The 14,531-nt window shown below is 35.8% G+C and overlaps 2 protein-coding genes across 2 annotated transcripts; both read right to left on the bottom strand.

Annotated features, from left to right (window-relative positions):
- Positions 1-544: 544 nt before the first annotated feature.
- On the bottom strand, positions 545-5,669 carry vps26a (VPS26, retromer complex component A). The gene is made up of 9 exons (XM_081350969.1): positions 5,551-5,669; positions 4,289-4,438; positions 4,132-4,207; positions 3,658-3,814; positions 3,350-3,514; positions 3,103-3,209; positions 2,857-2,925; positions 2,057-2,199; positions 545-1,867 (listed from the first exon to the last, which is right to left on the bottom strand). Exons 1-9 carry the CDS (start codon positions 5,551-5,553, stop codon positions 1,754-1,756), a joined length of 984 nt encoding a protein of 327 aa, XP_081207095.1. The 5' UTR covers positions 5,554-5,669; the 3' UTR covers positions 545-1,753.
- Positions 5,670-7,299: 1,630 nt separating this feature from the next.
- On the bottom strand, positions 7,300-12,456 carry srgn (serglycin). Its single transcript, XM_081350719.1, has 3 exons — positions 12,267-12,456; positions 10,981-11,119; positions 7,300-7,993 (listed from the first exon to the last, which is right to left on the bottom strand). The coding sequence occupies exons 1-3, from the start codon at positions 12,331-12,333 to the stop codon at positions 7,732-7,734; spliced, it is 468 nt and encodes a 155-aa protein (XP_081206845.1). The 5' UTR covers positions 12,334-12,456; the 3' UTR covers positions 7,300-7,731.
- Positions 12,457-14,531: the final 2,075 nt, after the last annotated feature.

The following is a 14,531-nucleotide window of genomic DNA, read 5'->3' as shown; positions in this document are numbered from 1 at the left end:
GGCATGTGGTACAAACAGTTGTAATGACTGGTGACTTTCGCAGCGCAACCGAAACTGGCTCGTTTTTGTTACTTTCTTATAGTTCAATCACAGCAGCAATGAAATAACTGAGATGACAACATGGAAGCAAAAATTGAGCACTTGCAGTCCGTTAGTATGTTGTGATGATGACGTGAAGGATCGTTTTGGTGCAAACTGATTCAGGAATGAATCATTCAGATCCCTTTGTAAACTTGCTCAAAGTTTACTTGTGCAAGTTTAACGCTACACAATACCATTATGATCCAGTTTCCTTTTACAGCAGAGCATAACCGGACAAATAGATTAACCATAATAATGTCCATGACATGGATTTGACGTAAAACGCACAATCGTACGACTGCAATTTCCCCGCCAAATCCGTCCCGAGAGCTTTAAAAAATCAGTACATAGGCCTATAAAGGGTTTATCAAAGGGTATTTCTGCAAAGACCTGGTTTGGAATATGTTTTTTTTTTTGGACCACTCATTAATAACATTGTTACATTAATAAAAAGTAAATGTAGCTGTAAGTATAAACTGGCATTTTTATTTGACATAATGGCAGATAAACAAACTATGGCGGGATATGTACAATCTCCATGATGTACAAATTACTCGGTTGCCGTAGTACAACTATTTCATTAGTTCTCCAAACACTCATTATATCTTTACCATTGGGGCACTTAATAGTTTTATACAGACATTTTCATTTGTAACGTAGTGTGTAAAATCAAAGCAGTAGGGAAAAAAGAAAATTTTTTATGTTTGAGTGAAATCAAAAAAGTCCAAATAAACACATTTACTCCACAAACCACAAAAAAATAAGAACGAGTACATTTGCGACAGTGAAATATTGTTAACATCCTTTTGATAGAAAGCCTTAAAGCAGGATGACATGCAAATTATACAACAAAACAATCCCATCATTTCTCTAAGGTGTCTAACAATTTAGACAATATGAAATGTAATTTTGTAGCAGAGATGATATTTAGCAGTGTATAGCGATGCTGATAAATCATCTCAGAAAGCTTATTAGGAAGTTCAAGTGGCCCTCTTTTACAGTGTTCAAAACGGGGCTAACAAGTTGAATACATGTGCCCAACATAATTACACAAATTGCCATAGTTTTATAAAGCTTCTAGCCCAAAGCCTCTTTAAATATTTTATATATAGACATATACTTTTTTTATTTCAAGGAATATTTAAGAAACGAACAAAAAAAGAGAAGATGCTAAATAAGTTAAATAGAAATGTTAAGTGGATTGCAAATACAGTGTGGCCTGGGTGCCATTCCATTTCTTGACCTTTTTTTAAAATTACCCCATAGCCTTTATTAACTTTTACTATGAACTCCAATTCACCAGCTAGCATGCATGATGAAGCTCTTTAAAATGTGTTTCTGCTCTATTACTTGGAACATAGAAGATAACAGTGAGTGCACTTTTAAAAACATTTCTTCATCTAGGGATGCGTGCAACCTTGAAGATGTGCTATATGACTTAAATGACAGTTTCCAGTGCTTTCTAAAAAGTGTCCTTGTGTAATAACAGATTGCTTGTTGTGGACAACAGGGAGGGCAGAGCCAATTCAGGCACAGTTTATCACCATAAGCTGTGAGGGGTGACCATGTGAACAGCGATCTGCATGTATGTTCAGTGGATTTTGTTCTCCTCTCCTGCGACTGATCACTGAGAGGCACGTGTGTCCCTGGCTGGTTGCTCTCCAAACCCCGCTCACATTTCCGGCTGCTCAGCAGAGAGACTCGGCCGGTGCTCAGGTGACTCGTAGCGCTGATGGAAGTTACGTTTCCGCATTTTCTCTGGTGCCTTCCTCCACAAAACTATTTCCTACAAAAAAAAGGACAAATAATCAAGTCATACATCAAGTCAATTACTTTATTATTATATCTTGCATCACAAATGAGACACTGAAAGTACATTTTTTATATAACAAGCATTGTCACTTGGGACATTCAAAAGGAACATCATTATTTATAACTACATTTCATTACAACTGCATTTTCATACACACTGTACCTGCTGTTTGAAGTATCTCCTATCTTCTTCATCTACAAGCACCAAGTTCAAAAAGTACCTCACAGAGAACTTCTTGTTTACATCTCTCATTGTGGGTGTAAGGTCATAACCAGCCAGGAAAAGGCGAATGGGAATGGATTCACCTGGAAATATATTGTCAGACCAGTAACAAAAGTCAGTTTAGGAATAATGAAACTGGCAATATCATACTATGTTCAATGCGACCAGCACCACAATATTAACTACTCTAAACGCTTATAGGACTTCAAATGAAGTGTGAGCAGGCTTTCTCAGAAACACTTTGGGCTTAAGCAGTTGACCAATCACAACACAATCAGAGCACATTGTGCTTTTCAGAAGGAGGGGCTTTATAGTGTGAAGTAGCTATACAAATCAATTATAAATCAAAGTAAACTGTAGCACTGAGATACTATTAGAGCTGCACAGTTCAGAGAGCATGATTCTCCCACAATTCTGAACAGACAACAACAAAACAACATGTAATTTACTAGAAGTTCTGACAAATGTTATTTGCTGCAGTCTATTTAAAATTCGCTCAGATTCATTAGACATTATCTAAACATTTTTTTTGAATCAATGATTCAATGATTCACTGCATTGTGAAACAGAAATCTGTTCTGTTTGTGTTTCATGATTGAGGCCCATTTTTTATGTTCTACCTGACATTAGTACACTTTGTCTTCAGTAGTAGTAAAACAACTTTTTAAAAGACTTATCTACACTCATATCAAATATAATATCTAACAAATAAATGCAGAAAATATATAGTAGCTGCTCACCCTTGACTGGTGCTCCATCCATAATCTCATATTTGGCCACAGTCTCGGTCTCAGTAGTTGTGCTCGGCCCTAGAGAGGCATGTCACATGACGCACTTCATAATAAATAAATAAAATGCAAATCAAGCTGGACTACAGTAAAACGCTCTTTAAAGATTAATAACTTTGGTTTTTGTGACTTACAAATTATATTCTTTCAAAACAGTTTAAAATAGAGTATAAAATCGAACATATAAGGAGATCTTACCAATTCCCGTCATTTCTTTCTTGATCAACTGAAGCTCCATGTGTTGGATTTTAATTCGTACAAGTAAGAAGTAGATTTTACCCACAATTACGTCTTTGAGGTGATACCTGAAGACAAGAAGACTTCTGTTAGCTCAAAATCAGTTAGACTGACAAACATGTTTAAGTCACTGAATCCATACATACTTAGAATTACTCAGCAGCTTAGAAACTAGGATTGAATCAGTGGCAAAGTTAAGTGCACTTACTTGGACTTATTGTATTCAAACTCTATATGCAGGCAGTCTTCAATGCCCACTTCCATTTTGATAGAGTTGTTGACGTCAGGGTAGGTGGCCAGCTGATGGACAATGAGGTCATACTCCTTTACCAAATCAGACAGCCTCCTTACAATTGTAACTTTAAGGAAATACCTGCATAGACATGAAAAGCACATGAAATGAAAGCCGAAATTAATTGTGTAAAGAATAACGTGTCTTAAGCAGCAGTCATATGACAAGTATTGGCATTTTTAACATCTCAGTGTTTGTTCCAGTGTTTGGCTTTGTTTACTAACCTCAGTCGCACATTCGCTCCGACATAGGACTCGTATGGCTTTTCCACCTGCATGAACTCGAAGTCATAGCTGCGGTTCTGTGTCAACTCCCCCGGCAGAGCGAGCTCCTTCACAAGGTTTACAAACTCATGAGTGTTGCTTTTATCACTGAAGAGCTCTGCATGAGGCAAACAAAATGACACGCTCTTATGTAGTGGATGGATCATTTTTTTCTTTTTTACATTGCAAACAGCAATCCTGTGTTTGTTGAGACCATCAGAATCACTAATAATACTTAAAAATTATAAAAATAAAGTAACTAGGGCACCATAACAGATCGCCTCCCTTACAGAAAATGTGTAGAGCAGTCTAGCTTTCCATGTGACAACCACATGCTCTCCTAAGCTCTCAGCACACTAGAACAGCAATACTGAAGCCAGTTTACTCATGAACGCCTTGAGAAAGAGAACAGCTGAATGCATTGTGTTAACTTACCGATTTGGCCAACAAACTCAATGCGGATTCCCAGATGTTCAAGCCTTTTGCTTGTTTGTTTCACATTGATATTTACCTTGGGGTGGCAGAAGACAACATGCGTCAATTGTCTTTCAAAACCAGAGACTTGAAGAAATGACTCACACGGGTCACTCACCTTTCCTGAAACCGATTCTCCATCATAAAACATATAATGCTTCTCCAATTTCCCCTCCTCCGTCTTCAGCTCTGCAGTTTTCCTGCTTTCAGCATCGTTCAGAATGACATCGATTTCACACACAGGACCAAAAAGACCTCCAAGGAAACTCTGAAAGTATTACATAATTTCATTTAAAAAAAATTCAATTCACCGTTATCCAGGTAGTTTCAGATCTATTCTTCTGTATTGTGACATATAGCCATGTTAAACAAATTATTTATAAAAAAGATGATGGGGACTCAATTTACAATTCTTTTTGAAAATTTTTTTTATGGAATATTGCATTTTAGTTTCATGTCAGTGTTAATACATTTCACATATTTTGTTTAATGTTATAAAAATAAAATGCTAGAACTTAAATCCCAAATCAAGGTTTTAAACTGTCTTTTGACATGTCTCAATGTTTGCAGTTTGCAAAAAATAAATAAAAAATGTATGAATTTTAGGCATTTGTACCTAATTTTTCCCCAAGTGTAAGGAAGAAACCTGCTTATCAGCAATAGTATGATAAGAAACAGTCAAATGATCATACCTCACATGAACAATTTGACAAAACTGGTGGTGCTACTACTTTATCAATTGGCTGAAGACGACATCATACTTTAATCTTAAAGCATTACACCTAAAGCGACATTCCTAGTTAATCTGTTTTCCACGGAGAAATCTATCACATCAATTCATAATTCAAAAATGCTTGTCGGTTAAAACATCACTCCCAATGCAAGGAAACGCTGACGCAGTGCGAAACATTTAACTATCATGTGCATCGCATTGCTCAATATCCATACGGAGCCAGGAAGGACTGCAGAAACTTTTAACAACGAGTGTAAAATTGAAACCTTACAAACAGCTTAATTTGAGTGGAAACCAGAATAAACTGGGTATCTAGTTTGAATTCAACCTTCAGCTTAACAGCTGTTTTTAAAGGTCCTGTAGGATTTGCGTTGGCTACGCGAGCCCAGCACGTACAGATTCTCCATGAGAACCAATTTGTAAGGCCACAAGAATCCATTTGTTGTGTTTTATCAGTGTTTAATCGCTGACTGATAATGACCAACCTCCCCACCCTTATCCTTCACGACTTCCATGGCCTACTTAAGGCTGGATAAACTGCAAACATGTTTGCCGAGATTGGGGGCTTTTATTCCAGAGGGAATGAGGCAAGTGTTCCGTGAGTTCAAGAATATCACCCATTAAATGTAGTCTGATTGAACGCTCACCATTTCAGCTCCGTAGCTTTAGCTTGAACACAGTTCTCCTCAGTACAACTTCCGCTGGATCCCTGTTCCTCTGAGCTGAAGGGACTGGGACTGACAGGAACACACAGCGAATGAGCGCTGAAACATTAAGAGAACGCGGCTATCGAATTTCAAAATAAAAGTTTCAACTACATTTTTTTTAAACTAAATTTCATTGTTATGTTAATAAGATTTTAAACTTAGATTTTAGATATTACGATTTTAAATACAAAGTTGAGTATTTTTCCTATAGGCCTATTATGATAATTATTATTATTACATTTAAGATACAGTTAGTTTAGAAATGTATTTCTAGAATATTAAAAAGCTAGAATTGCTTTTAAAATCGCCAAAATCAGGGTTATAAACTATCTTTTGACATGGTAAACTTTATATAAAACGGAGCAAAACAAACAAACAAACCAACAAAAAACAGGTTTATTTAAGTGTATGGTGGGATTTTTTTGAATTACAATTAATTGCAATTTCTGCTGGCCAAAACAATTATTTGACAATTTTGTATGCCACATTTTGCATTTGTGCCATTTTAATGATTTTTTTTTTTTTTTTTTTTTAACTGAATAAACTATTCAGTTTAAATAGGAAGCCTTGTGGCAATGCCTCGTCACAAAAGTTTAAGGTATGTTTGTTGATCACAGGGGAAAAACTTTCTACAGAAATGAATCTACTCAGAGAAACCTATTTTCTCAGACTATGTTGCAACATAATATTTGAAAACATGATTTTCTTTCTTCTATTTAAGTTATGTTATACTGTTAAGATGGAATATAGCCTATAAGAATCCAGAATTTTATTAAAATCCAAAAATTGAAAATTAATTTTGGAGACATGTTCACCCTAACGGAGTGAGTTTTTGACTTTTCCGCAAAGCTGAAGTCTGGTGTGTTACACAATGGATGAAACGTTGCTGATATCAGGCCATCTATTAAAATTCAGTGATGGCAGAGGTGAATGAACAAAAGGCCAGCACTAACACTAAGGTGCAGAACTCTTTGGCTGAAACTGGAGAAACTGTGGATATATTGATCTCTTCTTGTGAGAGTGGCTACACACTTTTTACTACAAGTTTGCTAAAGCCACGCAAAGCTTAATTTTTTTTATGTTCTTTTAAAAGTCAAGCCTTGACTCAAATTGAAAATCTCACATAAGATGTGTTGCTAAAACTATGGGTGTAAATGCTTTTTTTCAAGAAAAAACAAAACGTACCCATTTTGGCGTCATTAATGCTTTTGAAAAACTGTTATTTAGTGTTGAACCTGGAGAAAAATATTTCAATGTGCTGAACTGTGGAGATGTAACAGGAACAAATGTGGGTGTAAAGTTTCTGAAGGGAGTGTGTGTGTGTGTGTGTGTGTGTGTGTGTGTGTGTGTGTGTGTGTGTGTGTGTGTGTGTCATCTTAACCGCACTTTTGAATTTGCACATTTGCACCTTTTGCATTGTCTCATCTTTCTCTTTGTCTCGATCTTTTTCAATGTTGCTCTAAATACAGTATTAACTGTATGTCTGTGCACTTGACACTGAGAAACAGGTCATAAGAAGTGAGTCCGGAAACATACAAGATATAGTCAGCCGAAGTGTGATAATAGACTTCTGGTAAAACAGGAAGCCTAAATGGCTGACCTCATCTCACATCTAGAGCTTTTGTTGAATAGAGTTCATTACTCCTTTTGCTGGTTTGAAGAGTTCACAATAAGACACAGATGCTTCATATAGTTAAGTTTGTATAATTTTTATTTAAGTTGTTTTTTGAAATTCTAAATATTATACAATAATGGCAACAAAAAAAGACATTTAAATGTTTACAAAATATACTCCTTGCTATCCAAACACTTTATTTAAATTGTCTCTGTTGCATTTAATAATATTTCCATTCCAAATGAATTCAAACGATTGTTTTAATAGTTAAGTTAGATCATGGGTCACACTATGGACATTAAGAGTAAATAAAATAATAAGTTTCAAAAATGAGGAGTAAATAAAATAGATCCTTACAATGCAAACATGGATATAATTAACTTTTGCAGAGCATGGCACAGTTTCTGAATATATTAATTACATCTGTGACCAAAAAAGCAGCATCCCGTATGTTTCACATTGTACAAAAGAAAACAGAAAAAGCAAATGAGAAGTTATGCAGCGCTTTACGCGATAATGTTGTCCTCTTTCAAATCCTGTGAAGAAAGCCAATCTATTTTGTGAGGTGAGACATACTCGGCGTAATCAATGTCTCCACTGGACTCCATCCAAGTCGATGCTTCCACTTCATTCTTGTTGACTTCCTGCTCTGGACCGTCTCTCATCCACTGTTGATCCATGTTGAGAAAAGGGGCCAAGGTGTCGGAGTTACCTGAACCCTCTCCTGACTGCTCCTCACTGTCAGGAGTGGCTTCCTCTACTGGGACTCTGTTGAATACAAAAGCACAAAGTCATTCAAAAGCGCTCCAACATCCTCTCAGCCCTTCCTGTCATTTTATATACATCAGTAATCCCTGTTTCTGAACTCCCTGAAATGCTTCACTTGTAGTCTTAAAGGTGCTGTAACTTCACTCTACTAAAGCAAATACCATAATATGTTTGCAGATACTTAGGAAACATGCAGAGTTCACATACTCGTTTCTCTGAAAAACACTTCTACAGCCAGTGTTAACTTTGAAATGTGCGTTCTCTGTTGGAATGTCTGTTTTTGTTTTGGTCTGTGAGATCTCGCCCACTGCCAATTCACCCAATAGTATTTCAACACCCCGGGATGCCATTTGGCAGGAAACACAGTGTATTGCAGCCGGCAAACAAACTGGGTCAGAGATTGCAGATTCTACCCAGCCTAAAAAGCCTCGGTATCCATCTAAAAAATCTCTATGAACGAGAGCATATTAAAATCTGAATAAATCAGCTCATCATCTTACAGCATGTAAGTCTCCTCGGCTTTCATTGTCAATTGCGCTCGTTCCTGTTGCGTGTCCTCAAACTGTAAACCCGAATGAGCTTCGAGTCAGGAGGAGGGGCGGGGCAAACAAAGATCTACGATATTTTGAATTTGGACTGCAGTACCTATTTCGACCACTAGCAGTTAGGTTTTCCTCCAGGAACATCTTTCACAAATTATTTTCCTCATTTAAATAATTCCCAAGAAATATGCAAAGGGGGGAATGGGGAAGAGGGCTGGTTGAGTTGCCTCAGGAGTATGTTGAAAGCTGCGGTTACAGTAAATGGTGTGACATTTCTGAAACACACTTGAAGCAGTTGACCAATCACAGCACAATCAGAGCACATTGCGCTTTTCAGAAGGAGCGGCTTTATAGGGACCAGAACTAAACAAAGCGTTACCGGCAGACTGGAGAGAGAGGTGCTGCAACAATGTCAAATATGTGAAAAATAATGTGTTTTTGAACATTCTAGCATATACAACAATTATACTAGACCCCAAAAACAAAATCAAGACTTTGTAAAAGGGCAGGGCATAATAGCCTCTTTAATCATCCTGCTGACCTCAACACTAAACTTAGTCAACATAAAACAGAAGTTGCAATAGAATTGCCTTATTGTGACATATATTCAAGTGACATGGCTTTTCAAACTGGAAAGAATGTAGGCAGTGACTTAATTTTGTCCATCGGGAATTGTTTGGATTGTTGTGGTTTGCTATTGCTTTGATCTCATGTGATTGACAGGTTGTCCCGTTCTCACGCCACTAAACATGTTATCAGAGAAGAGAAGAGATGGTGTTGCAAGAGGATGGGGAAGTTATTTTGATTAAAGATTATGAGGGCATATGAATGTTTTTTTGAAATCATAATGTGCTCATAAATAATTTTATTATAAATACTCCTTAAATATTAAAAAAAGAAAAATTTCATGGTGACTTTCAAAATGTCTTTTTTGTCGTCTCTTTATAAGTGAAAGGAAGCCATTTCTAAGTATGTGTAAGGTAGATATTGTGAACTATAACAATTCAACCAAACAGTGAGTGAATAACAGGAACATTATTTTACTTTTTCAGCATTCTAGTTATCTCGTTGATCTGTAAGATATCATGTTTTCTGGGTGAAGATTGTGAAAAATTGTAAGGAGATACAGCTGCCGTGACGTCAATATGATTGATGCGCGGAAGGAAATGATTCAGCATGAGAAATGCTGAGTAGAAAAAGATACAATCTACAAATTAGATTTAAGTTATTAAATAAAAAACACTGATGTTACATTGATTTCAATAAGGCCATATGTGACCCTGGACCACAAAACCAGTCATAAGTCGCACAGGTATATTTGTGGCATTAGCCAACAACATTTTATGGGTCAAAATTATCGATTTATATTTAATGCCAAAAATCATTAGGATATTAGGTAAAGATCATGTTCCATGAAGATATTTTGTAAATTTCCTACTGCTAATATATACAATTTATATTTGTGAGTGGATGCAGCAACATCGAGGACTTCATTTGGACAACTTTTTGCAGCCTCAGATTCCAGATTTTCAAATAGTTGTATCTCGGCCAAATTTTGTCCTATCCTAACAAACCATACATCAATGGAAAGCTTATTTATTCAGCTTTCGGTTGATATATAAATATCAATGTCAAAAATGAGGTCCAGGGTCACATATTCTCATATTGTGTAATTAGCAAAATCAGAACACACAAAAACATTTGACACTTTAGCTAGTGCCTTTTCCAGTTATATAACACACAACAATTGTAGTTCTAGCATAATGAGCACTAAAATGTGTATTTGACAGTGACAAAACCTTACAGAAAATATCTCATCCTTATGAATATATATATTGCAGTGAAAAGAAACAGTCTACTACTTTCAGCAGAAATAATCAGCACTGCCAGGAAAACGATAACAGAGATTTGAATCATGTGGTGAAACTTCGCATTCAAAATGTCAAAACATATAAGCAACTCTGGAAATGCCCCTGAGGTTGAACAACATCAGCATATTTTGGTGAAAATGTTTCCACGAAACCAAATTCAGTAAAAAGTATTGCATTTCTTTCATTTCTTAACCCCATTTTCTATGATATCATATCTGAGGAAGCAGTCGGTACTTCCTGTAGGTTGAAAAATGTCTCTCATAACACTTTCTCTAAAAACTTTAGCTTCCACTGCAGATAGTATTGAAATTATTGATGGATGATTAAGCTGTAACACGACTCCACTGAATATTGGTTGTGAAAATGCTATACATAATTTTTCCAAGAAAATATCAGGGATTCAGGTATGACAGGAGGGATAAGATTTTCTGCAATCAAATGTCTACAGTTTGCAGTAGTGAAATGCATCATGTTACAGTACAATACATTTCCTAAACTCTTTAGTTTTCATTAATCTAGACATAAATAAACATGTCAAAGTAAGTGAACAGAAGTAAATAAACAGGCAACTTACATGTGTTTTACAGCAGAAGGTGGAAGTCGGTTGCTTAGCCCTGACAGGGGCACCCTAGGGCCCATGTGTTTGACACAGTTTGCGTTCTTACCATCCGGGGTGCATTTCAACCACATAAACCTGCCTTTGGCTGGGGCTCCTGAGTTCAGGGATAATACAGAATGACAGATGAGGGGCTTGTCAGACATTCACACTATCCTCAAACAATCTCCTCTGGCATGATATTGTATGAACTGACCAGTGTTTTATTATGTCTTTTGTCATTAATTTGTGAGCAAAAATTGTATTTATTTATTAAATTGGTTTTTAAGTAGCCTATTTTATTTTTATGTAACCTATTATCTTATGTAGCCTACCTATTTTATTATTATTATGTATTTGTTTTTATTGTGTATAATAAATAAATCCCGCCGAAGAATAGCCTTTTGCACAATATGGCACAATTTCACTGTATAAAACTATTTCCTACTAGTGAATCAAAACCAACTTGCGCGTTACAATGCAGACAATTTTCCGAACGAATGATTCTAATGTGCCGGTTCTTTTTGGTGAATCAAAACCAAACTGCGCGTTACAATGTAGCCAGTTCTCCGACCGATCATTCTAAAGAGCCGGTTCTTTTTAGTGAATCAAAACTAAGCTGCGCGTTACAAGTAACCAGTTCTCCGAACGGATCATTCTAAAGAACCGGTTCTTTTTAGTGAATCAAAACCATACATCGCGACCATCGGCAACGGGATGCTGAGTTCATTATAAGCAACAAGATTGTTTTTCCCAAACATTTCTAACTAACAACTACTAAAAAATGAATTGATAGAACCGTTAAATAAACCAGAGTCGTTAACGCGAATCGGAATCGAAGAGTAAGCAAATTCATTATTAGTAGGCTATTTTATAATTAGGCTACTATTTAATGGTAGTATGGGCAAAGTCAGTAGTCAGTTCATTAGCGTGAAAACTCTACTTATAGGCTAGTCTAGTGAATTAATTAAATTTAATTAAACAACGACACATAATGTAAAAGCCTACGCATAAATAGCGGTAAAATTGTGTAAGAGATGGTGTGTAAGAGATTGATATTTTTCAGTATAACGATGGATGATTTGACAGTCAACAATCGTAGCTGACAAGTTAAAAAATAGGCTATATATTTTATTTTTCATAACAATATCTTGCGAAATTTTCATGAAGATACGCAGTTTTTAGAAACACCTTCCGTGACGAGTTTACTATCATTCTAGGCAACTTCAAAACCTGATCTTAGAATGCTTAAATAATAAACTTACCTTGTCCACTCTCCCCAAAAAGGCATATTATTGCCAGTGCCAAAGTTATTCTGTAGTAAAATCTCATCTTATTGTTGCTGCAAAGCAGAAGATGCGAAAGAAAATGTCTTCAAATGAACTTCTGACAAAAACTTCTCCCAGTTCAATAGCTATGTGAAAGACCCTGCCCCTGTGTGCGTCATTGTTTCCTGAAATCAGCCCACAACAGCTCGCTTTGGCAAGGTTTCTCAATCTGAACTATTTCTAATATACAAACCGAATTCAACCGTCGTTTTAAATATACACAACAGGAATGCCAAAACAAGTCAGATTAAAACTAAACAAAAATGTGAAAACGTAAGTTCCAATGATGGAACAACAATAAACTCTCTGTTTTTGACATACAGCCAGAAAAAAAAAAAAGAAAAAAAAAAAAAAAATTTTAGAGCTTGTTTTGTGTCCATCAAACATATTAGTGGTAGGTAGGCTATTGAAAAACTGAACTTAACTAAAACTGAGTGACAAAAATAGGCTAGTAGGCCACTAGACAAACTTTTTTTTAAGTTTTATAACTGAAGTGATGTCAGGGCATGTTCCTTTAACAATTGCTAAACATACCTTTGTGTTCAGCAAAAGTGGGACATCAGCTGAAGTAGGAAAAAAAACACTTAATAAAATAAAACTGCTGTCACACTTGTTCCTATGTAAAAAAAAGTTTCAAGTGAAATCCAGGCTACATAACTTTGCTCCATCATAAATCACTATTCTGATAGTTAAGTGTCAGGTCTAGACTTAATCTAGAAATCATCTAACATCCTGGAAGTGACTGTCTCATATCATGGACACTGTCAGTTTCTATAATTAAATATTTTTGTTGTTGCAACATGCCATTGGACGTTGAGCAATATTAACTCACAGAATATGATTAACAAGGTTAAATTCTGCAGAATCACCCATAAATTGATAGCTTATTCACAACTAAGACCTAACTTTTCTGGGAATGGGTTGGTGAAGTCATTTCCAATAGATTAATTAAAATAACATGAATGCCTACTGATAAAACAGAATGACAGCATTAAAAAAAGATATGTTTTTAGTAATGTGTATTGCTATCCACATGGTGTTAAATGAACCACTATAAACGGCTATCTAACAAAAACAAAATCCCTTTTTGTTAAAAAGAGGGATGGATATGTTATAAGTTATTATAAATACGAACATCTAAATACAATAATGTGAAAAAAGACTGTATAGTGGAGCAGTTTTGTGTGTTAACATGTTGACAAAGCTGTCATAGCTTGCAGGAAGTGGTTTTGCTCATGCAGGAAATGACAAGGTTTCTCCTTTTATTAGCACACAATATGGCAAGACAGAGAAGAGTTTTCCATTGCACGCATGAGCAGAAGGAAAGTGTGGGAAATGTTGTCTTGTATTACAAAGAATATTCTAAGTACTGTATACTGGGGAGTTTGTTAGATTTCTGTTAAAATGTCTAATTTGGCCATACTGTAGCAGTCAGGCAGATAACTGTTTTTTGGTACATTCTTAAGTATGATTATTTTAAGAACACTGATTAGTAATTCAAGGCTTGATGACTAGCTAATTAATAGTGTTCCATCTAATATATGGAAATTACCTGACAACGGATTCAGATAATAAAGTAGTCCCAGGTAAAACATCACAGGCGCAGTTGTAGATGAGAGTGTTTCACAACAATCTTCACACTTTAAACGGCACTAAGATGGAATGTACATCAAGTTTGGTGTCAGTCAAACTATACTTAACACTTGGCTAAGTTCAGGGTCTGAAGTTTGTTTGTCTCTCAGACTGAAGATGGCCGAGAGAGTCTCCCGAACACACAAGTCACAGGACATTTACTCATATTTCAAGTATAATGATCAGATGCTATATCTCAAGAACAAAAGAGTGTGTAATTTTGGCTTGGTAGAGCTTTTTTCAGATTGTGTAATATTTGCTTCTCGCAGAGACTTGACTAAAACATGTAATGATCATGGTTACATCTTATTGCCTTTGGGAAAAACCTGCACTCTCTGCATTTGCTCTTCCTTATAGTTACTCAAGATGAAACTAGGACACCATTTCGTGTATTTCTTCTTTTTGATTGACATATAGCAAGCTAGCAAGTTTCTTTGATTTAACTTAAATCAAACCTTTCTTTTAATTGATCACACTTACTAAATTAATATTATAGACACCAAAACTTTGGATATCCAGTTAATAAAACGGAAAATTTATTTAATAAACTTTTTTTTTTTTTTTATCCGA

This window comes from Scardinius erythrophthalmus (genome assembly GCF_964197995.2).
Source record: "Scardinius erythrophthalmus genome assembly, chromosome: 21".
Taxonomy (NCBI): domain Eukaryota; kingdom Metazoa; phylum Chordata; class Actinopteri; order Cypriniformes; family Leuciscidae; genus Scardinius; species Scardinius erythrophthalmus.
This window is presented reverse-complemented; position numbering and strand designations above follow the sequence as displayed.